Source organism: Mobula hypostoma, chromosome 15 (genome assembly GCF_963921235.1).
Source record: "Mobula hypostoma chromosome 15, sMobHyp1.1, whole genome shotgun sequence".
NCBI classification, from domain to species: Eukaryota; Metazoa; Chordata; class Chondrichthyes; order Myliobatiformes; family Myliobatidae; genus Mobula; species Mobula hypostoma.
In genome coordinates this window covers 68,842,207-68,867,208 of record NC_086111.1, presented here as the reverse complement: position 1 = coordinate 68,867,208, position 25,002 = coordinate 68,842,207, and the positions used below count along the sequence as shown (strand labels likewise).

The following is a 25,002-nucleotide window of genomic DNA, read 5'->3' as shown; positions in this document are numbered from 1 at the left end:
TGGTCTCTACCTGAAATATTACCGTTAACAGTATTGCATTCATTCTGCAGATATTCCAATGCTCCAAAATCTGTATTAGCTTTTTCCAAAATTTGTATGAGGCTTTGAATTGTTGGAGGCTTTTGCCGATTTCTCCACTTATGTAGCATAGAAAATATTTGATACTGCTGATTATCTCTACTGGAAGCAACTTGGTCAACTTCAGACTTTGTAAAGCCTAGATGTCCTATTGCTAAGCACTTCCAATCGCCTATTTTTCCAGCTAGTTGCATTAGCTGTTCTTCTGTTACAATATCTGAAATAAAAAGAAAAACATTTTTAAAACAGTAATGCCAACACAACTTTTCTGATTGTAACCGAATAAGAGAACCTCTAGTGCAAGGATTCCAAACTTGGGGTCCACGGACCCCTTGCCTATTGGTCCATGGCATAAAAAAAAGTTTGGGAACCCCTGCCCTAGAAGAAACTCCCAGCATGTTTTATGTTGAAACCTATTGAACACTGTAAGGCCAAGATAGAGTAGATGTGGAGAGAATGTTTTCTAAAGTAAGCACATGTTCGGCACAGCATTGTGGGCCTAAGGACCTGTAGGTTTTCTATGTTTTCTAGTGTGGGAGTCTAGGACCAGAGGGTACAGCCTCAGAATAAAAAGTGTTCATTTAGAACTGAGATGAGAAGAAATTTCTTTAATTAGAGGGTGATGAATCGGTAGAATTAATTGTCACAGACATCTGTAGAGACCAAATGAAAGCCATTTAATTTGGAATTTGATAGGTCCTTGATCGGTAAGTGCATCAAAGGGTACGGGGAAAAGGCCGTGGGGGAATGGGGGTGAAAGGGTTCCAAGCAAACAACCGCAGGTTAGTAGGGTGTAACTGAGTGGCAGGGTTGGGGGCGAGGAGCCCGTTACCGTGCTGTTGGCAGGGTTGAGGGGGGAGGGTCCTGTTACCATGCTGTTGGCAGGGTTGAGGGGGGAGGGGCCTGTTACCGTGCTATTGGCAGGGTTGGGGGGGGAGGGGCCTGTTACCGTGCTGTTGGCAGGGTTGAGGGGGAGGGGCCTGTTACTATGCTGTTGGCAGGGTTGGGGGGGAGGGGCCTGTTACTGTGCTGTTGGCAGGGTTGAGGGGGGAGGGGTCTGTTACCGTGCTGTTGGCAGGGTTGAGGGGGAGGGGCCTGTTACCGTGCTGTTGGCAGGGTTGAGGGGGGAGGGGCCTGTTACTGTGCTGTTGGCAGGGTTGAGGGGGGAGGGGCCTGTTACCATGCTGTTGGCAGGGTTGGGGGGAGGGGCCTGTTACCATGCTGTTGGCAGGGTTGAGGGGGGAGGGTCCTGTTACCATGCTGTTGGCAGGGTTGAGGGGGGAGGGGCCTGTTACCATGCTGTTGGCAGGGTTGAGGAGGGAGGGGCCTGTTACCATGCTGTTGGCAGGGTTGAGGGGGGAGGGGCCTGTTACCATGCTGTTGGCAGGGTTGAGGGGGGAGGGTCCTGTTACCATGCTGTTGGCAGGGTTCAGGGGGGAGGGGCCTGTTACCATGCTGTTGGCAGGGTTGAGGAGGGAGGGGCCTGTTACCATGCTGTTGGCAGGGTTGAGGGGGGAGGGTCCTGTTACCATGCTGTTGGCAGGGTTCGGGGGGAGGGGCCTGTTACCATGCTGTTGGCAGGGTTGAGGGGGAGGGGCCTGTTACCGTGCTGTTGGCAGAGTTGGGGGGGAGGGTCCTGTTACCACGCTGTTGGCAGGGTTGAGGGGGGAGGGGCCTGTTACCGTGCTGTTGGCAGGGTTGAGGGGGGAGGGGCCTGTTACCGTGCTGTTGGCAGGGTTGGGGGAGGGGCCTGTTACCGTGTTGTTGGCAGGGTTGGGGGGGAGGGGCCTGTTACCGTGCTGTTGGCAGGGTTGGGGGAGAGGGGCCTGTTACCGTGCTGTTGGCAGGGTTGGGGGGGAGGGGCCTGTTACCGTGCTGTTGGCAGGGTTGGGGGGGAGGGGCCTGTTACCGTGCTGTTGGCAGGGTTGGGGGGGAGGGGCCTGTTACCATGCTGTTGGCAGGGTTGGGGGGGGAGGGGCCTGTTACCCTGCTGTATCTCTAAATAAACCAAAAATAACCACAATAGGTAATTTACAGTCATCACTTAATGTGCCAGAATGCACATCTTTGGGATATTTACGATAGTTTTGCACCGAACTTTTGGTTATATTCATTCCATTTTTGAAAGAAAGTAGTTGAGCTCATTCATTTCAGATAGTTTTCTACTTTTTATATTATTCAACTAGGTAGAACTTCTGGTAAGGTGGCAGTACGTTTGGATGCAGTGGCCTCTGGGGGGCCAACCAAAGGTGTTTTTTTCTTTGTTAAATATCTTTTTAATGATCACATCACAATACTGGACTCCAAAGACTTCAGGCGCTACTTGTTGATTGGAGGAGCTGAACTGGGTGCAGATTGTGTTGCTTGTCTGTTACAGGAAGGCAGTGAAGGCATCGGAGTTGGTGTGCAAAGTGCAACCGTGGGTGATAGTCTTGGACGTTTCTCTTGCGATTGCAAGACCCTGTTGGACAGTGATATCGTAAAATGAGGAAGCTGCGAAGCCTTAACTGTAGCGAGGACTAGGCCTCAAGCCACGGGCTTGCCTGCTGCTGCAGCCCAAGAAGAGACACAAGAGGCGGTGTAGCTCAGTTGGGTGCTGCCCTCCAGTGTTTTATCATTAAAATTGCGGCTGAATTGTAGTGGCTATGCACTACTGAGAACAACACCATCAGTCTGCAGGACATGTTGCTCAAGGACTTGGGTTTTTTGAATGACTATGTTTTTATTTGCTCACTATTTTGATTCATGTGTTGTGTATGTTTTGCACCTTGGCCCCAGAGAAAGAGTGTTTCGTTCAGCTATATCCATGTATGGTTGAATGATAATTAAATTTAAATTTGTATTTGATTCGATTTATGTCCATTGATATCCACAATTGAGAGTCATCACATCATGTATTTTTATACATTCAGCTATACCTGCCCTTTTTCGATTGTTGGTGTCTTGCAAGTTACTTGCCAACATGCTTATGCCTCGAGCCTAGAGGAACAAAAAGGGGAAGTGATAGATAAATCACAATGGAACAATTTGGGAAGTTAATTGGCTGATTTATTGTTTTCTGCATGCAATGATGTTTCTTACATGAGACTTTCATAAATGTTAAATTATTAAAGGAACCAAGAAAGCAAAAATTACACTTCTCTCTTGTATTTTTTTAATGGAATTGCATCTATTAGTTTTAATCGGCCAGAGAAAAACAGTTTTCCCATTACACCACAGCTGTGTAGTTTAGGTAGGGAAGGCTGAACTTAATGGCCAAAAATATCATGAACTTAGAACATAGAATATTACATCATAGTTCTGGCCTTAAGACCATAAGATATAGGAGCAGAATTAGGCCATTTGGCCCATCGCATCTGCTCTGCCATTTCATCATGGCTGATCCATTTTCCCTCTCAGCCCCAATCTCTTGCCTTCTCCCATATCCTTCCAAACCCTGACTAATCAAGAATCTATCAACCTCTGCTTTAAATATACCCAATGACTTGGTCTCCACAGCTGCCTATAACAATGAATTCCACAGATTCACCATCCTTTTTGCTAAAGAAGTTACTCCTCATCTCCATTCTAAAAGGACACCCTGCTATTCTGAGGCTATGTCTTCTGGTCTTAGACTCCCACAACACAGGAAACATTCTGTCCATATCCATTCTATTGAGGCCTTTTAACATTTGATAGGTTTCAATGAGGTCACCCCTCGTCCTTCTGAATTGAAGTGAGTAGAGGCCCAGAGCCATCAAACACTCCTTATATGACAAGCATTTTAACGCTGAAATCATTTTTGTTCATTGTCTTTGAACTCTCTCCAATGTCAGCCTATCCTTTCTTAACTTACTCAATCTAATCCTTCCCGCCGACATAACCCTTCATTTCTGTGTCATCCCATGTGCCTGTCTAAGAGATTACTAAATGCCCCTAATGTATCTGCCTCTACCACAACCCCTGGCACACTGAACTCTCTTTTAAAAAAACTTTCCTCTGACTTCTCTGCTTTACTTTCCTCCAATCGCCTTAAAGTTAAACCCTTTTGTATCGGCCATTTCCATCCTGGGAAAAAGTCTCTGGCTATGCAATTGATCTATGCCTTTTATCATCCTGTATGCTTCAATCAAGTCACCTCTTTGCTCCAAAAAGAGAAGTCCTTGCTCAAATCAATCTACCTTCATAAGACGTGCTCCCTAGTCCAGGCAGCATCCTGGTAAATCTCTACACCATCTCTAAAGCTTCCACATCCTTCCTACAGTGTGATTAGAACTAAACACAATATTCCAGTGTGGTCTAACCAGATACTGATAGAGCTGAACATTACCTCACAGCTCTTGAACTCATTTTTTTCCAACAAATGAATGCCAACTCACTATTTGCCTTCTTAAGGTGCAGACCGTGTTGCTACCTGCTACTCGAAGGCATTGGAGTTGGTGTGTGTAACTGTGGGAGACTGTGTTGGATATTCGTCTTGTGATCACAAGACCCTGTTAGTTATTGATAATGCATGATGCCGCAGGCCTGTTTCCCTTGTTTGGTGGTGAAACAGGCAGTGTGGGAGCTGTATAGCCTCGGTTGTATAGGCCTCAAGCCATCAGCTTGTCTGTTGCTGCAGGCCAGGTGAGGAGATGCCAGAGGCAGTGTAGTGTTGAGTCTGTGCTTGGTTGAGAGGCTGTTCTCTCTTGTCAGTGCTGCCCTCCAGTGTTCGATTGGTGGAATGACAGGCTGAATTGTCAGGAACTGTACCATCAATTTGCAGAACATGTCGCTCACGGTCTTGAACTATATATGTGTTTATCTTCGTGATTATGGGTTTTGTTATGATTTGATTTTGATTTTTTAACAACCCTATCAACTTGCATGGCAACTTCGAGGGATCTATGAACATGGACCCCAAGATCCCTCTGTTCCTCCACTCTGCTAAGAAACCTGACATTAACCCTGTATTGTGTCTTCAAATTCAACCTTCCAAAATGAATCACTTCTCATTTTTCTAGGTTGATCTCCATCTGCCACTTCTCAGCCCAGCTCTGCATCCTGTCAAAGTCCCACTGCAAACAAAAATAACCCTCCACACTACCCACAACTCCAAAAACCTTTGTCTCATCTGCAAACTTACTAACACACCCTTACATTTCCTGATCAAAGTCATTTATAAAAATCTCAAAGAGCGGGGTCCCGATCTCCAGGCAAAAGGACACTCCATCTATTATCACCCTCTGCCTTCTATGGGCAAGCCAATTTTGTATCCACACAGCCAGGTTTCCCTGGATCCCATGTCTCCTGACTTTCTGAATCAGCCTACCATGGGGAAACATCAAATACCTTACTTAAATCCATATACACCACATCCATTACTCTACCTTCATTGATGTGCTTTGTCACATCCTCAAATAATTCAATTGGGCTTGAGAAGCATAACCTACCTGCCCCTCACAAAACCATTTCTGATCAAACTATGTATAAATCCTATCTCTAAGATTCTTTCCCAACATACAGTAGCTTTTGCACAGCACTGTACCTACATATTTATCATTGGCATTCAGGCTGTGCTTCACCAGTCATGAGCAAAGAGTACAGCAGTGGGTTAAGTACCCCACTGAGATGCAGCTGTGTTGACAGTCTACTGGAAGTTATTACCCATCTGCACTAACTGTGGTCTCTCAATAAGCAAGATGAGGATCCAGTTGCAGGGAGTAGTACAAAGGCCTAGGCAAATGTGCTGAACACCAAGCTACAGTACTGTGCAAAAGTCTTAGGCACTCCAGTTATATGTATGTGGCCAAGACTTTTGCACAGTACTGCAGTAATTTTATGCATTGAACTGTACTGCTGCTGCTGCAAAACAAATCATGACATATCAGAGTGATGATAAACCTGATTCTGACACGGATCTCTATTCTGGACTGAAAGTGGGAAGGGGACAAGGAGAGGGGGATCATGGTTGGGAAAAGGGAGTGGGAAGCACTGGAGTGACATTCTGTAAATGATCTATAAACCAATTGTTTGGAATCAAATGATCAATAAATCAGTTGCTTGGAATCAAATGGCCTTGCTTGGTGTCACAGGGCTAAGTGTGTCTGCACTGGCACCACCCCTCTCCCCTGCCCCTGGCACTCTTCCTCTGCCACCTGTCCCACATCCCTCCCGTGGTGCTCCATCCTCCCCATTCACAACATCGTTTGCTCCCACCAGACTTACAAACTTATACACTGCTCCACATTGACAAATACTGTTCTGAGCAAAAGTCTTAAGCACCGTGGCTACATGTGCCTAAGACTTTTGGACAGTACTGTAGAATTGATGAAGAGTAGTCTGATGTCTGTTTTGCTGTTGTGCAGGTCCTTCAAAGCTGAGTGGAGAGCCAGGGAGATTACATCCACTGTTGACCTGTTGTGGCGGTAGGCGAATTGCAACAGGTCCCAGTAATTAATCAGACAGGAGTTAATACTAGCCACAACCAACCTCTCAAAGCACTTCATTACAGTAAAAGTGAGTGCTATTGAGTTACTGAGGCAGCTCACCCTTCTCTTCTTGGGCACTGGAAGGATTGCTGCCTTTTGAAGCAGGTGGGAACTTCAGAACACAGCAGAGGTCAAATACATCCTTGAACACTCCAACCAGCTGGTCACACGGGTTTTCAGTACCCTGCCAGTTACACCATCGGGGCCTGGTGATCTGTGAGGATTCACCCTCCTGAAGGGTGTTCGGACTTCAATCTCTAAGACAGAGATCACAGGGTCATTGAATCCTGATGAAGGGTCTTGGCCTGAAACGTCGACTGTACCTCTTCCTAGAGATGCTGTTTGGCCTGCTGCGTTCACCAGCAACTTTGATGTGTGTCACAGGGTCATTGGGATGCTATCAGTGTAGTGTAGCACATTTGCAGGGAGAACTGGGTCGTTATCACCAAGAATATGATGCCAAGCCTGAGTGACACAACAAAATAACCCACCAGCACAAATGAGAAGATTCCCAGTCAGCTGCCAACCACAGCTGATGAGCTCCTCTGTGCAAACAACAGCAGTACAACAATACAGATGCTTGACCACACAACCTACATCCTTATAACTTTTCACCCTATTCTACCTGCACTGCACTTTCTCTGTAGCTGTTGCACTTTATTCTGCATTGTTATTGTTTTACTTTGCACTACCTCAAAGAATTGTTGCAATGATTTGATCTGTGTGAACAATATGCAAGACAAGTTTTTCATTGTACATGTGACAATTAAAGCCACATATTCCAATGTACCGAGGTACAATGAAAAAGAAATGTTTTACACGCCAACATTTAATCATATTAGTACATTGTGGTAGTACAAGGTAATACAATAACAGAATACACAATAAAGTGCTACTGTTACAGAGAAAGTTCAGTGCAGGAAGACAATAAGGTGCAAGGTGACATCCAGGAATATCAACAAAAACAGAAATCAACTACAATCGCACGGTCATCATTATTTTACACTCACTGGCCTTCAGCAGGGTATTTTTGGAGAACAAGATGCTCTACATCATCTCCCGGACCCTCATCTCTCATCTACAGGCCCTGGTCCTTAGCCTGGTGCTGCCATAGCAACCAATCCCGACCACCTTCCCGACGGAGCTGCAACTCACCAGACTCCTCGTCCTTTTTGTCAAACTTCTTCAACATCTTTCCGAGCCCCGGTGTTAAACTCTCTGCCAAGATAAGTGGCTGCAAGATATTTTCCCTGACTCCCCGTAAGTCCACTGCTCCGTCTTCCGGTGACTGCACTTTTACTTCCTGCCAACCATTCACACCGACACGTCACTGATCCCGCGCTCACTCACACTGCGCATGCTCAGCACTTGGGGCGCACGGAGACAGGATTCGCAATTTGCGAAAGCGTGTTGCTGCTGGATCCAGAGTCTGCGCATGCGTTGGAATCCCAGACTCGTGTGCAGTCTGGTCTTAATTCTGAGCATGCGCCAACTGCACAAGTGGGAATTTGTAGTTTCAGAAGTAAGAAGTTCAAAAAGTAAGATTATTTATCAGTAAATATATGTCACAATATACAATCCTGAGATTTATTTTCCTGCGGGCATGCTTAGTAAATCTATAGACTAGTAACTATAACAGGATCAATGAAAGATCAACCAGAGTGCATAAAACAAATTATTCCTAAAGAAAATCTCCAAGAACAGTTGTGGTACCTAGTTTGCTAGGTTTTAAAATACCATAGGGTTCAACAGGAATTGTTTTTGCATAAGACTGTACATACTGGGTGTGTGATGAAAAAAAGCACAACAGTGTCTCTTTCACCTTAGGCGGCTGAAGAAGTTCAGCGTGAGTCCCCAAATCCTTGTACTTCCTACAGGGGCACCATCGAGAGCATCCTGACCGGCTGTGTCATTGCCCGGTACGGGAACTGTACTACCCTCAATCACAGGGCGCTGCAGAGAGTGGTGTGGACAGCCTAGTGCTTCTGTGGATGTGAACTTCCCACTACTCAGGATATTTACAGCAGCAGCATTAAAAAGGGCCCAGAGGATCATCTGGGACTACAGCCACCCCAACCACAAACTGTTCAGCTGCTACCATCTGGCAAATGGTACCTCAGCATTATGGCCAGGACCAACAGTCTCCGGGACAACTTCTTTCACCAGGCCATCGGATTTATCAATACACACTGATCTGACTGCATATCTGACTGTACATGCATTATACAAAACAATCGTGTATACAATCTTATGTTTGGGCAATGTCCTCCCATATTTCCCTGCCTTATCACTTGTACATTGCGACAGAGACACAATAGAAAGAATTTTACTCCCTTGGATGTAAGAAATAAAATAAATACAAATACAAAGACTCTGCACCTTACAGTCTAATACCAGGAAAAGTTCAAGCACAAAATGCTGGAAGAACTCAGCAGGTCAGGCAGCATCTGCAGAGGGATTTTCCCTCCATAGGTGCTGCCTGACCTGCTGAGTTCCTCCAGCATAGTTTTAACTCATGCATTTATTTATTGATTGATTGATTAACTGATACAGCATGGATACAGGCCCTTCTAGCCCAATGAGCTCGAGCTCACGCTGCCCAATTACACCCTTGTGACAAATTAACTATTAACCCTAACTCTCTTTGGACTCTGGGAAGTAACTGGAGCACCTGGACGAAACCCACACAGTTACGGGGAGAATGTACAAACTCCTTATAGACAGCCGTGGGATTCTGTGTGTTGATCCAGATTTCTAGCATCCTTAGTATCAGGAAAAGTTGAAAAGTGGGATAAATGTGACCATTAATGAGAGAGCGAAAAAACCCAAAGAAAAAAAGGCCATGCTGGAACCTTGAAACATAGAAAAGAAAGTTTCTGTAAACCTAGAAGAAAATTGGAAGGCTAGAAATACCCAGCAGATCAGGCAGTCTGTGGAGAGAGAAAATCTGCACTTATGTACAGGTGGATGATTTTAAAACAGAACTGGCAAATTCAGAGAGAGTTGGGAAAGCTAGAGACACAAGAGACTGTAGATACTGGAATCCAGGTTCAACAGTCTGCTGGAGAAACTCATCTGTGAGGAGGAATTGAATTAAAACATAGAACTTAGAGGATAATACAGGAACAGGCCCATTTTGCACACAATATTGTGCTAAAACAGCTAAAAAGCAAATCTAAAGCACCTAGACACCAATCTCTCCTACCTACACAATGTCCATATCCCTCCATCTTCATCATATTCATGTGTTTATCTAAGCGTCTCTTAAAAACCTCTAATGCATTTGCATCTACCACCATGCCAGGCAGCGCATTCCAGGTATCCACTACCCTCTGAGTAAAATTCTTACCCCTCACATCCTCTTTGAACATGCCCCCTCTCACCTTCAATGCACGTCCTCTGGTATCAGACATTTCAACCTTGGGAAATAGTGTCACGGACCTGATTGTTTATTCTCTATCTTGCTTCTAATTTCCGTTGATTGTGCCACGGTTCCGACTGTTAAATTTCCCAATTGCTTCTAATTTGCTTTGATGACAGCACACCTGGTTTCCATCAAGAACTGCAGTATAAGAACCCCGGTGTCACAACCACTAGTCGCCAGTTCGTTGGTCTTTTTTCCTAAGAGTAAACTACGTTTCCTGTCCGCTTAGAACCATTTGTTCTAAGTTTAGCCCCAGTTTCAAGGTTTACCTATGAGACTCCGTTTCTCTGAGTCAAGGCTCCGTGTCAAGATTCCATATCAGGGCTCCGTGTCAAGATCCCTCCTGCTTGCTGTTCAGCGTTTACACCCGTGTAAACATCCAGACTCAATCTCTGTGCCTGTGTCGTGCACTTGGGTTCGCTGCCTTCGCTCCTTATAACAAACAGGTACTCTCTATCCACTCTATCTATGCCTCTCATAATCTTATAAACCTCCATCAGATCTCTCCTCAGCTTTCGCCACTCCAAAGAAAACAACCCAAGATAATCCAGCCTATCCTGAGGGCACATGCCCTCTAAACCTGACAGCATCCTGGTAAAGCTCTTCTGCACCCTCTCCAAAGCCTCACCATCCTTCCTATAGTTGGGTGACCAGAACTGTATATAATGCTCCAGATGTGGCCAAACCAGAACAGTTGACATTTCAGATCAAAGCTCTGCATCAGGACCTCTCAACCTGCTGAGTTCCTTTAGCACATTGCTTGTAGCCAATAGGAAAGATAATTGTGTCTTTCACATTTTAACAAATTTACTTTCTATTTTTTTCTCTCTCTAGCTTCCTTCATTCACAGAGTAATTGTTCCATTCCAAATGCATTGCATGACTTGTCAACCATAACAGACATTCCACCCTAACCCCTTTGGGACTTCTGAACACCTGGATAACAGAGTATCAGACTTTTAATCTACTTTCTTTCTTTAGGAATATTCACTTCCTATTTTACCACACATTACCATTCGTTTCTCAAAGAGCAGTCGATTTAAACTTTTCTTAACATTTCTTAACTTTTCTCAGCAAAGTGACCTGGGTTCAGTTCCACCACTGCCTGTAAGAGTTTTCTACGTTCTCCTTGTAACCATATGATTTCCTCCGGGTGCTCTAGTTTCCTCCAAAGGTGGATGGGTTAGTGGGTTAATTGGTCACTAATGTGCAAAAGGCAACAAACTGTGCAAATACAAGGGAGAAAGAAACAATAATAATAACAATTACTAAATAAACAATAAATATCAAGAACATGAGATGAAAAGACCTTGGAAGTGAGTCCATTAGTTGTGGGAACATTTCAGTGATGGGGCAGGTGAAGCTGAGTGAAGTTATCCCCTCTGGTTCAAGAGCCTGATGGTTGAAAGGTAATAACTGTTCCTGAACCTGGTGGTGTGGGTCCTGAGGCTCCTGTACCACCTTTCTGATGGCAGCAGTGAGAAGAGAGCATGTCCTGTGTGAATGGGGATCCTTGATGATAGATGCTGCTTTCCCACAACAGTGTCATCTTTAACTTCATGCCTTTTGGAAATCAGGTCATCTTTTACTCGCTTAGCTATTCACAGTAACAGAAATTTTGACCAGGGGTGCTCAAACTTTTGCATGCCACTGTATATGGTAAATTTATTAAATATACCTAATGACTTGCTCTCCGCAGCTGCCGTGGCAATGAATTCCACGGATTCACCACTCTCTGCCTAAAGAAATTTCTCATCTCTGTTCTGCAACAGGTCAACAGCAGATGCCATCTCTCTGGCCCTACATTCCTCCTTAGAACACTTGGGAGAATAAAGGCGCATACGCAAGGCTCCTTTTCATTGACTACAGCTCTGCCTTTAATACCATCATTTCAAATAAACTGATTCCTAAGCTCCGGAACCAGGGCCTTAGCACTCAGATCTGCAGCTGGATCTTCAACTTCCTTACAGACAGGACCTAGGCTGTAAAAATAGGGGACAAGCTCTCCTCCACAATCACTCTGAACACTGGTGCCCCATAAGGCAGTGTACTCAGTCCCCTGCTGTACTCACTGTACACCCATGATTGTGTAGCCAAGTTTCCATCAAACTCAATATATAAGTTTGCTGATGACACAACAATTGTAGGCCGTATCACAGGTAATGATGAGTTTGAGTACAGAGAGGAAATTAAGAACTTGCTGGCATGGTGTGAAGACAATAACCTATCCCTCAACGTCAGCAAGACAAAGGAATTGGCTGTTGACTTCAGAAGGAGTAGCGGACCGCACGACCCAAATTACATCGGTGGTGCACAAGTGGAACAGGTCAAAAGCTTTAAGTTGCTCGAGGTCAATATTACAAATGACCTGACTTGGTCCAACCAAGCAGAGTTCACTGCCAAGAAGGCCCACCAGCGCCTTTACTTCCTGAGAAAACTGAAGAAATTTAGCCTGTCCCCTAAAACCCTCACTAATTTTTATAGATGCACTGTAGAAAGCATTCTTCTAGGGTGCATCACAACCTGGTATGGAAGTTATCCTGTCCAACACCGAAAGAAGCTGCAGAAGATCGTGAACACGGCGCAGCACATCACACAAACCAATCTTCCGTCCTTGGACTCACTTTACACCGCACGCTGTCGGAGCTGTGCTGCCAGGATAATCAAAGACACGACCCACCCAGCCAACACAATTTTTGTCCCTCTTCCCTCTGGGAGAAGGTTCAGGAGCTTGAAGACTCGTACAGCCAGATTTCGGAATAGCTTCTTTCCAACTGTGTTAAGACTGCTGAACGGATCCTGACCCGGATCTGGGACGTACCCCCCCAAATATCCGGGCCTGCCTCTCGGTTTTTTTGCACTACCTTACTTTCCATTTTTCTATTTTCTATTTATGATTCATAATTTAAATTTTTAATATTTACTCATTTTTATTATTTTTAATATTTAATATTTGTAATCCAGGGAGCGGGAAGCGCAGAATCAAATATCACTGTGATGATTGTACGTTCTAGTATCAATTGTTTGGCGACAATAAAATATAAAGTATAAATGGACATCCCTCTATTCAAAGGCTGTGTCCTCCCGTCTTAGACTCCCCCACCATAGGAAACATTCTCTTCACATCCACTCTACTGAGGCCTGTCAACATTTAATAGGTTTTACTGAAATCCCACCCTCATTCTTCTGAATTCCAGTGAGTACAAGCCCAGAACCATCAAATGTTCCTCATATGATAAACTTTTTCAATTCCAAAATCATTTTCATTCCAATAGAGACAATTCCTAGAATTTTTAATGCTTCTCAGATCTTTCCTTTTATACACATAAGCGAATTTGCACAGGTTGTTTAGCTTCCAGTTCTTGATGTTTACAGTTACCATCTATAGATTTGCTAAGTATGGCTGCAGAAAAAGTATCTCAGGATTTATGCGGTGACATGTATGTACTCTGATAATAAATTTTACTTTGAACTTTAAACTTTACACTGTTCATTATCCCATTACTCATTTTGAACTTCCATGGACATCGGACCAACCTTTTTCTCCGTGACCCTTTGAAGCTCAGAGTTCATTGCTCCTGGATAGCCTCTCATATAAATTGCAGATAAATTCAATATTAGTTTCCATTCTTTCCTTTCTCAACTTCTTGTAGTGAATTAACCTGATATCAGTGTAGTCAAGGTTTTTGTTTTATTTATTGAAATACAGCATGGAATAGGCCATCCCAACCCCCGATTTAGTCCTAGTCTAATCATGGGATGTTTTACTTATTAGCCTATCAACCAGTACATCTTGGGACTGTGGGAGGAAGCCCACTCAGTCACAGGGAAAATGGTCAAACTCCTTACAGGATTTGAACCCGGGTCAATTGCTACTGTAAAACGTTGTGTTAACTACTGCACTACCATGTCAAGGATTGAGACAGCATTAATCAGGCTCTTTAAGCAACTTCCTCAAACCAATGCAATCCTCCTGCAAGCTATCTAGGCTGTTTCAAATCACCTATCAGGTCTAGAAAAAGCAGACATTTAGTCAACACCACCCTTATCGAAGACCCAAGTAATCCTGTTCCCCATAGGAGGAACTTGTTTGAAATGGCTTCTCTACATCCAGCTTCCCAATTCTGTGATACTGATTAACCATAGAAATAACTCCTCCAACATGAGTCATTTGACAAATCTCATATCTTTTTATTAAAACCGTTAACAAGAAGTCAACCCAGTTTAATTCACTCCCACGGACCAACTGTACATTTGAGACCATAAGACATAGGAGACAAATTATGCCGTTTAGCCCATGAGTTCAGGTATAGCCAAATGAGATTTCTTTTGCTTAAATGCACAAAAGTTGTCAAAAAAAAGTCTAGCGCAGGGGTTCCAGTCTTTTAATCTACCGCGACCTATGTCATTAAGCAAAGGGTCTGCAAAGGGACCCCCTGATCTCGGGAGATCAAGAAAGGAAATTAGAGGTGGTAAAAGTATTGTCCTGGTGAGACTGAAAGAGGTTTAAAAGTCCAAAATCCTAATCATCTTTATTTTAAAGTTTTGAAGAATTGTCAGTAGAGTTAATGCGTGCATTGATCATAATCATTCACGAATCTATAGGTTCTGGAATTGTCCGTGTGGATCGGAAAGTAACACGTGACCCCTGTTCAAGAAAAGGAGAATAATCGACCAAGTTGGCCTTTCATCGTGTGAGGAAAATTGCTATAATCTATGAATGCATTAATAAATCACCTAGAAAAGAATGTTCGGATTGAACAGAGAAACTCACCGAGGATTCGTTCTCCAGCTTCCTTAGAAATTCACCAGGATTCCGCTTCCCGCGCTCGTTTGAAATTCACCCGGGGCTCCAAAACCAAGAGCGAGTGAATACTAGGAGGAGGAGCAAGATAATGTTTAATACTGATAGGCGGTCAACCGGAACAACTGGGTGCATTGCTGATAAACAAATATTTCACACGAGTTTCACCGCGTAAAGGTGAAACTAAACTCACAACAAATCGGCAGATGTAGGGAAATCTTCAACAACGCACACAAAATGCTGAGGAAACTTATCAGGTCAGGTCGTTTCCGACACTTGATCAGACTGGAAAGGAAGAAACTCGGAAGCTGGAGGAAAAAAAGCGGTGAGGGGGGAGGAGTAAATGAAAGTGAAAGGAAAGCCAAATAACTGGCTTTTTCCTAATCTGGTCGGCGTCAGAAAAATCATTTGGATTTTCTACATGCTAAGATTATCTGCAAGAAAATTACATACCATCCTTTTTCTAAAACGTTTTCCTTTCAGAAAAATGTCTTTTGGGCGGTGGCATTTGCCGATATTTCTGCCGTCAAGAGTCTGGGCAAAAAGGCGCCAAACCGGCAAGTGGACAACACGGTCACGTGCCGACCCGGCCGGGCGGGTGCAGTTTTTCTCGGAGCTCCGAAGTGTTTTGGATGTGATTTAGAATCACGCTGTCATGGTCCGGATCGGGTTCCCTTTAAATTTACTTTGTTTGTGTTACGATCCGGACTGTTGACTCCCTGTTTTCCCGTGTCCCACCGGCGGTTTATAGTCTCCGGCTTTCAGCCGTTCGGTGCGAGAGCGTTTGCAAAGTCACCAAAGGTACGGCGAGCCGATGTCGACCGGCCGGAGCAAGTGCCAGCAAGCCGCCTTCCCTTGTCAGTACGGGTGAGTCAAAGTTAACCCGCTGGGGGCGAGTCAAGTGCTCGCCGCGGCTTGGAACGTACTTGAGCCCAGTTATAGTTCTGTCCTTCGTTGTGTGGTGTCCGTTTCCATGTCCTGCGCCCAAAAGGGGTCCCGGCCCTGTACCCTGGAAGGGTCTTGACCCTGTGTCGAGAAGAGTCCCGACTCTGTCCTGTGTCTAAGGAGGATTCCCGGTACAGTGTTTTATGTCCAGTGTCTCTGTATCTTGTTTTACGGCGGTTGGCATCCAGCTTAATGGTGCATTACCGCCCAGTGTCTCTGTCTGTCCAATGAATAAGAAGAGTCCTGGCCCCGGAAGCTCCAAGTGCCAAGTCCTGGCCCGGACCCTTCGTCCCAGCCTAGTCCAAGGCCTGAGTCCTTGTCCAGTATGCTATTCCTGCTTCTGCTTTGCTCTCCTTGCAACGAGCAATAAACTTAAGTTAACCCTCAAGAGGTGTTTGTGTCTTGCATTTGGGTCCATCCTTGCTCCCAACGCCCCCCACTGTGACAGATACAAATCGACCATGAACTGTACTTTCTATACATAATAAAGTTTTGTGGTGAAACTGTGACGCCTTTGGCTGTTTTTTTATAAATCATTTATTATCAACACCATGTCATTAAAGAAATGGATTGCTTCTTAAGACGATAGCAGTTGTAAGTACAATAGCAAATGGGAAGAAACATTTGTATGGGTCCAAAAGGCTGCCGATGGATCGGAGGCAGCTTATTGTAAATTGTGCCACTGCACCATTGTACCAAGAGCTAGCAACCTTTCAAATCATGAAAAATTGGAGAAACACAAGTGGAGAACTCCATCAAAAGGCCAGACGCAACTTAATGTAACAAAGACTCCTAGGCAAGATAATAATAAAATTAAGGCAGCAGAGCTGCAAATTGCTGTAAGCATGACCCGCCATTGTGCTATACGTACTGTTGACCACCTGAGTGAAATCATGATAGCACATGGGCATGGGAGTACACTGGAGCACATAAAGTTACATAAAACTAAATATGCATGCTTAATCAAAAACATCATTTTGCCTCCACTGAAAACTGATCTCATTGATGACTTTCAGAATAACAAATATGCCATCATTATAGATGAATCTACTGACATTTCAATACAAAAACACGTGTATTTTAGTTTGATTTTTAAGTGATAGGACAAAGGAAATTGTAACTGGATTTCTAGGTTTAATTCTGATGCAAGAGGCTACAGGGGAAAACCATATTCAATTTGATTGACGAGGAAATCAAAAGATGTGGTCAGAGTCTTGCAAATTGTATTGGTTTTGCATCAGATGGTGCATCAAACATGATTGGGTGCAACAACTCTCTGTGGTCTAGACTAAAAGGTGTGTCACCATTCTGTGAGCAACTCAACTATATCTGTCATTCGCTGGCACTGTGCATTCAATATGCAGTATCCAAGCTACCATCAAATATTGGATTTTTGCTGTCAGAAATACCCAATTGGTTTTGCCATAGTGAATTAAAACGAGAAGCATATAAAGAATTGTTTAGAGCGATGAACACAGCTACAGAATTTGAGCTAACCCAGACTGCCCCCCTCCCCTTTGAAAAGCCTTCATCTACTCGGTGGCTTGTGCCTGTTTATTATTTTGATGAACTGGGAAGAGCTAAAGGCCTATTTCTCTTCTGCTGAACTAGCCCAGTCAAAGTTTGATACAAAATTCAAAGCAAGACTCCTAAAGGAAATGTTGTCAGACTACAAAAACTACCTGTTCTTTGAGTTTGCAACACCTGTTGTGCAGGAATTTGAAAGACTAAACAGCCTTTTTCAGCAAACCAAAGCTGATCCTCATGAGCTGTAGCAACAAGTATTCTTACACCAGAAGAGTCTTCAGAACAGACTGTATGACGCCAAAAGACAGAAAAAAAAATTAATGAAGTTGATTTTGGTATCAAAAACAGCAAGCGTTAAGTCCTGAGGCCCATCTAGAAATAAAAAATGTCAAAGAAAGATGTATATCTATGCTAGAAAAAGCTCTGAGTCAAGTTACATGTAGACTTCTGTTGGCAAGAGATACATTTGAAAGTTTATCAAAATTGAGCCCTGTGATAATTTTAAATCGAGCTTCAAGGCCCATGTTTTCCGTGTTACCCTTTATACACCTTGCAGGAAACAACGTCAGCACTATTGAAGAAGATAGAGAAAAATGCCTTTTGTGGATTGGAAAGAAGAAGCTCCATTTAAGAAAGATGGACTCCCCACAGACACTGAAGAGTTTTGGATTGGTGAACTTCAGCATCAGGTATTTAAAGAGGTCGCCACCTTTTCCCTTACTTGCCTAATAACCTGTGTCAGCAATATTGTGGTTGAGAGGATATTTTCTCTTGTATCCCGCGTTAAAAGGAAGGCAAGAAACAGAATGCCGCTGAATCTTCTTGGTGCTATTGTGAGAATCAGGGCAGAACTATTGCTTTCAAGCAAATGTTGCAAAGACTTCACTGCATCTCCAAAAATGCTAAAAAAAAACTTCACATTGGACAGGGTTTATGCCGTATGTTCCACAGATTCCAGTGAAGAGGATAGTAATGACCTGGATCTGGAGCTTTCCTTGTGATGTGAGTATGGGGAAAACAGTGGTTTGTTTCTGGCTTTTTTTCTAGTATTGTTTCGCTTTAAATTAAAATTTCAATCTGGCAACCCTGACCCCCCGTTTCACTCTTCACTTTCCGTAAGGATCACTGCCACTGTGATTCCCTTGCAATTCAGGGTTCCAAACAGTCCTCTGAGGTGAGGCAACACTTCACAGTCGAATCAGTTGGGCTCGTCTATTGGGTTCGGTGCTTCTGATGTGGCCTCTTCTACGTTGGTCAGACCTGACGTAGATTGAGGGACCGCTTTGTCAAGCACCTTCACTTCATCTACAGAAAGCAGGATTTCCCATTTTAATTCCAGTCCCAATCCCCATTCCCCATTCCAACACGTCAGTTCGTGCCCACCTCTGCCGCCACGATGAGGCCACTCTCAGGGTGAAGGAGCAACGCCTCATATTTTGTCTGGGTAGTCTTCATCCTAATGACATGAATGTTAATTTCTCCAAATTCTGGTCATTTTCTCCTCTGCCGCTTCCCCCTTCTTCAATTCCCCTCTCTGGCGCCCCTCTTCTCTTCTCCTGGTGTCCTTTCTTCTTCCTCTTCTCCCCTGATCCAGTCTCCTTTCCTATCAGATTCCTTCTTCTCCACCCCTTTACCTTTTCCACCTATCACCCCTCAGCTTCTCACTTCACTACCCCTCCCCCACCCACCTGGTTTCACCTATCACCTGCCAGTTTGTGCTCCTTCCCATCTCTCACCACCTTGTTCTGGCTGCTTCCCCCTTCCTTTCCAGTCCTAATGAAAGACCACAGCCCGAAATGTCGACTGTTTATTCATTTCCATAGATGCTGCCTGATCTGCTGAGTTCCTCCAACACTTTGTGTATGAAACCTCCAAGTTGTTTTGAGCAGCGGCCAAATAGCTGTCAGAAGTGTGAATAAATGTAGCTCACTCAGGTCCACTGACCGACAGGAAAGAGTACAGAGAAAATTTACAACGTTGTTGCCAAGACCCGGACCTGAGTTGGTTAGGACTTTATTCCTTAGAATATGGTGATTTGATAGAGGTGTACAAAATTATGAGGGTATAGATAGGGTAAATGCAAGCAGGCTGTTTCCACTGAAGTTGGGTGGGACTAGAATTAGAGGTCATAGGTTAAGGGTGAAAGGTGGAAAGTTCAAGGGGAAAATGAGGGGAAACTTCTTCATTCAGAAAATCGTGGGAGTGTGGATTGAGCTGCCAGCTCAAGTGGTACATGCAAGCTCGATTTCAACGTTTAAGAGAAGTTTGGATGGGTACATGGATGGTAGGGGTCTGGGTGATGGTCAATGGAAGTAGGCAGTTCAAATGGTTCAGCATGGACTAGATGGCCCAAAAGGCTTGTTTCTGTACTGTACTTTTCTATGACTCTATGGTACTGATTAATACACTGTATGACACATCATGCGGTGACTAGTGGGGTACCGCAAGGCTCAGTGCTGGGACCCCAGTTGTTTACAATATATATTAATGACTTGGATGAGGGAATTAAATGCAGCATCTCTAAGTTTGCGGATGACACGAAGCTGGGTGGCAGTGTTAGCAGTGAGGAGGATGCTAAGAGGATGCAGGGTGACTTGGATAGGTTGGGTGAGTGGGCAAACTCATGGCAGATGCAATTTAATGTGGATAAATGTGAAGTTATCCACTTTGGTGGCAAAAATAGGAAAACAGATTATTATCTGAATGGTGGCCGATTAGGAAAAGGGGAGGTGCAACGAGACCTGGGTGTCATTATACACCAGTCATTGAAAGTGGGCATGCAGGTACAGCAGGCGGTGAAAAAGGCGAACGGTATGCTGGCATTTATAGCGAGAGGATTCGAGTACAGGAGCAGGGAGGTACTACTGCAGTTGTACAAGGCCTTGGTGAGACCACACCTGGAGTATTGTGTGCAGTTTTGGTCCCCTAATCTGAGGAAAGACATCTTTGCCATAGAGGGAGTACAAAGAAGATTCACCAGATTGATTCCTGGGATGGCAGGTCTTTCATAGGAAGAAAGACTGGATGAACTGGGCTTGTACTCGTTGGAATTTAGAAGATTGAGGGGGGATCTGATTGAAACGTATAAGATCCTAAAGGGATTGGACAGACTAGATGCGGGAAGATTGTTCCCGATGTTGGGGAGGTCCAGAACGAGGGGTCACAGTTTGAGGATCGAGGGGAAGCCTTTTAGGACCGAGATTAGGAAAAACTTCTTCACACAGAGAGTGGTGAATCTGTGGAATTCTCTGCCACAGCAAACTGTAGAGACCAGTTCATTGGCTATGTTTAAGAGGGAGTTAGATATGGCCCTTGTGGCTACAGGGGTCAGGGGGTATGGAGGGAAGGCTGGGTTCTGAGTTGGATGATCAGCCATGATCATAATGAATGGCGGTGCAGGCTCGAAGGGCCGAATGGCCTACTCCTGCACCTATTTTCTATGTTTCTATGTATAATTCCAGATCTAATTCAAGGCGTTCTAGTGTGCTTCATTTCTGAGGTCACTTGTAACAGCTATGAAGTATTGTGTGTTGTTACTGATAACCTGTAACAAGGGAAAACTATGAACCTCAAAAAAACCAGATGGCCACTGCATTCCCAGAATGGCTCTGGAACAGTCCTTATGCACAGTGAATAAAGAATATACAGTATCTACAAAGAAGGCCATGGGATCAGTGATCTATATAACTACCTGTTCTTGTCCTCCTCTTAAACCGAAGTGCAATGAGCTCTCCAGTCCTGTTTGGGGAGCCAGAGAGCACTGGGCGCTGAGGTGCCGAGAGCACCTTAATTAGTTAACTGTGGTTTAACCAGTATTGTTAGTTGTTTAACCTTGTTAAGTTTATTTTGTTAGTCTCGGGAACTCTGGGTCACCTGTGCTATTTGGGTTAAAGAAGCAAGATGCATCAGTGATACCTCACGTAGATCCTCGTTCAGATCTATGTAGCAGATTTGCTTTCTGATGGTTAACCCTCTGAATTCAAGTCGTCCTCCTGCCTCTTTGACCAGCTTAATCCCTCTCAACCATGCTCCATGCTGCAACTGCGGTGCAACATTTAGATAGCAGCACAGTCGTCGTCGTGGCTATCCCTCGAGGTCGAGGATAATGGTCTTCATTCTGAAGAAGTGGCCCACAGAGCGAAGGCGCCTGTGCGTGTATTTGTTTAACATGTACTTGATGTTGCACTCCGAGAAGCACACGATACTTCACAAATCAACCAACTGATTCCAATGGCATGGTAACCATGACGATTGGAGCTGTTGGATTTGGTGCAGCCTTCATCTGCCTTCACAGCCGTTGAGTTCGAAGTAACTTCATCCGTCTGTTCCACCGTTGAGGTCTTGGTTGGATTGTTCTTTGTCAGGGACCTCACCCTCAACCATAGCTCCAGACGGCATTGCTCTCGGGATCACAGAACCACACAAGCCTCTCTACCGCGACAAGGTGACAATCCACGGAGCAGCACAGTGCAGTGATAGTGGAGGGATGGCATGTTTGGACCATAGAACAATACATTACAGTACAGGCCCTTCGGCCCACAATGTCATGCTGACCTTTTAACCCTTCTGTCCCATAGTCCTTCATTTTTCTATCTTCCATCTGCCCATCTAAGAGATTCTTAAGTGCCTGTAATGTATCTGCCTCTACCACCACCCCTAACAGTGTGTTCCATGCAACCACCACTCTCTGTGTGAAGAACGTACCTCTGATATTCCTACCCCCCCCCCCCAATACTTTCCTCCACTTACCTTAAAATTATCCTCATGATCATCATTATGTGTTGTATGATGAAGGGGATCATGGTCTTTCCATGACCTTGGTTATTCTTGGCAATTTTTTCTACAGAAGTGGTTTGCTGCTGATTTCTTCTGGGCAGTATGTTTACAACACTGGTGACTCCAGCTATTCTCAATACTCTTCAGAGATTGTCTGCCTGGTGTCAGTGGTCACATACCAGGACTTACGATATGCACCAGCTGTTCATATGACCATCCACCACCTGCTCCCACGGCTTCACGTGACCCTGATCGGGGGGTGGGGGGGTTGCTAAGCAGGTGCTACACCTTGCCCAAGGGTGACCTGCAGGCTAGCAGAGGGAAGGAGTGTCTTACACCTCCTTTGGTAGAGATGTAACTCCACCCCACCACCTTCTTAATATTCTCTCCCTTTACAATAGCTATTTTTTCCCTGGGAAAAGTCTAGCTACCCACTGTATCTAGGTGTCTTATCATGATGGGGTTAGATGGGGTCCTAAGAGCTGCCTGACCTGGTTGTTATTGAACTTCTCGAGAATTGATTGGTCTGCACTCATCCAACCCAAGGGGAGCATACGCCATCTGACTTTTGACTACAGACTTGTACCTTATGGATAGTGGAAAGATTTTGTATTATCAGTAGGTGCATATATCACAACGGCAGGGTGGTAAATCTAAATAGGACACTCCTCCAAATTTAGGGAACAGCAGTAGGAAGTCAAAGTAAATTTATTATCAAGGTACATTTACAATTCATCACAGCATACTACCCTGAAATTCATTTTTTGTGAGCATTTCAGTAGAACAAAAAATACAACAGTATCAATGAAAAACTACACAAAATGACAGACAACCAACCAATGTGAAAAAGAAGGAAAACTGTACAACTGCATAATAATAATAGTAATGTGTATAATATTACAGGATAAACATGCAAGAGCAACTTACTTAATAGATAAAGCCATTCCAAATACACGTAGCATACAGAGATCAATAAGTGAAAAACACTGGAAATGTGCTAAACTGAAAGAGGAAATTGAAAGACTATGGAACATGAACAGTATTAATTTAGATCGCTTTGTAGAGATCTGTTTTCACTTTGACGTGAAAGAGCCATTTTCTGTTGATCAGTGTCAAAAAAGCCAAATTAAATCCACTGTGATTCAATGTTGTAAAATAATAAAACATGAAAACTTCTGGGGGATGTGAATACTTATTATAGGCACTGTGTGTAAATCTTCAGAAAGCCAAAATACTGAACACCACTAGAGTAGTCCGAAAAGTCCTAACAATTGAGAAATGAGTTTGCTTGGCTATATCCATACCTCAGCTTTTACCAGCTTGAGCTCTCAAAAAATATAAATAAGTAATAAATAATATTGAGAACATGAGGCTTAGAGTCCTTGAAAGAGAGTCCATATATGTGGAATCAGTTCATTGTTGAGGTAAGTGAAGTTATCAGTGCTGTTTCAGGAGCCTGATGGTTGATGGGTAAAAAAAAGTCTATGTACAATGAACTGCTTTGATGTCATATCTACTTTCATCAGGACAAGGTGAACTATCTTAGATATCTCCAGAGTTCTTTTTACTCTAGCACCCAAATATAGACAATGGATGTTGTTTGTTTGGACTGTAATACATGTTCAAATTCTGTTGTTAGGAAGCTATCAATTCATCCCTTCCAGCCAAATACATCCAGAATCACAAATTTCATATTACTTGAGACTATCCTATTGAAGTGAATGAACCATATTAATCCCTCATTCAACCAGAGGCTAGAAATGATGCTTCTATATTGTAACTTGTGAAAACTTCTATTTCCATTCAGTTTAAATCCCATATTAGATACATGAATATCTCGTGGTTTAGACATTTTACTGGAGGTGCCAATTCTCACTTTTTTGCAACTTGTATCTATACACAGCAGACCGCAGCACACGCTGATACATTTCCACTCGCTGCTTGGGCAGACTTGCTTAGACACACAACCCAGGCTTTTCTTGCATCAGAGATTTCACAAAGAAAACCATTCCCCATTCCCGTTTCCCACTCTCACCTTTTTCCGTACCTACCCATCACACCCTCTGGCTCTCCTCCTTCCCCTTCTTCCATGGTCTTCTCTCCTATTGGATTTCCCCCTCCTCCAGCCCTTTATCTCTTTTGCCAATCAACTTCCCAGCTCTTTCCTTCATTCCTACCCCCGTCCTGGTTTCACCTTGTACTTCTTCCTTTCCTCCCCCCACGTTACTCTGACTTTTCATCTTTTTTTTCCCAGTCCTAAAGAAGAATCTCAGCCCAAAACATCGACAGTTTATTCCCTATCATAGATGCTGCCTGACCTGCTGAGTATTTATTGTGTGTTGCTCTGGATTTCCAGCATCTGCAGATTTTCTCATGTTTGCAATAAAAAATCTATAGAAAACAGCAAACATCATTTTTGTGGATTTGTGGGAAGCCTTTAAATCCCAGAATCATTTTTGTGAGCGTCCTTTGAATGCTCTCCAATGTCAGCACATCCTTTCTTAGATAAGGAGCCTAAAACTGGGTTGTTCGTGTGGGCTAAAAAGTTCTGAAGTCAAAGTCAAGTTTATTATCATTGGCACAAGTTCACGTATACAGGTGTCCTGCTTTTCAAACGTTCGCTTTACAAAACCTCACCGTTACGAAAGACCTACATTAGTTACCTGTTTTCGCTAACAGTAGGTGTTTTCACTGTTATGAAAAAAGGCAGGGCGCGATAAAAGGCAGTGTGCGCCCCGAGCAGCCAAGCTCCTCCCCCGGATTCGGAACGGCATTCCAGCCGGCATTGCTTAAACACGTGCCTGTGAGGAGCCGTTAGCAAGATGAGTTCTAAGGTATTGGAAAAGCCTACAAGAGCTCGTAAGGGTGTTACACTTAGCGTAAAACTAGACATAATTAAGCATTTCGATTGTGGTGAACAAAGTAAGGACAAAGTGAGTTTGGCTTCTGGAAACTGACGAACATGATGTTGAAGAGGCTTTGGCATCCCATGACCAAGAA

General features: G+C 44.0%; 1 protein-coding gene across 7 annotated transcripts in view; it reads right to left on the bottom strand.

The window, feature by feature from the left end:
* The window catches only part of LOC134357129 (uncharacterized), a 31,462-nt gene extending 15,323 nt beyond the window's left edge, over positions 1-16,139 (bottom strand). For 3 of the 7 annotated variants that reach the window (XR_010020522.1, XR_010020521.1, XR_010020523.1), the window contains exons 1-4: positions 14,948-16,139; positions 14,725-14,825; positions 2,997-3,057; positions 23-295 (exon numbers count right to left, since the gene is read on the bottom strand). Coding sequence is in view for 4 of the 7 variants with exons in the window: in XM_063068423.1 (XP_062924493.1) it covers positions 11-295; positions 2,997-3,042 (331 nt within the window). In the remaining 3 variants the exon portion in view is untranslated. Of the gene's footprint in view, positions 1-10; positions 296-2,996; positions 3,058-14,724; positions 14,826-14,947 lie in introns of all 7 variants that reach the window. The other 4 variants (XM_063068423.1, XM_063068424.1, XM_063068426.1 and 1 more) reach the window with 4 other exon arrangements.
* Between the last annotated feature and the right edge of the window lie 8,863 nt (positions 16,140-25,002).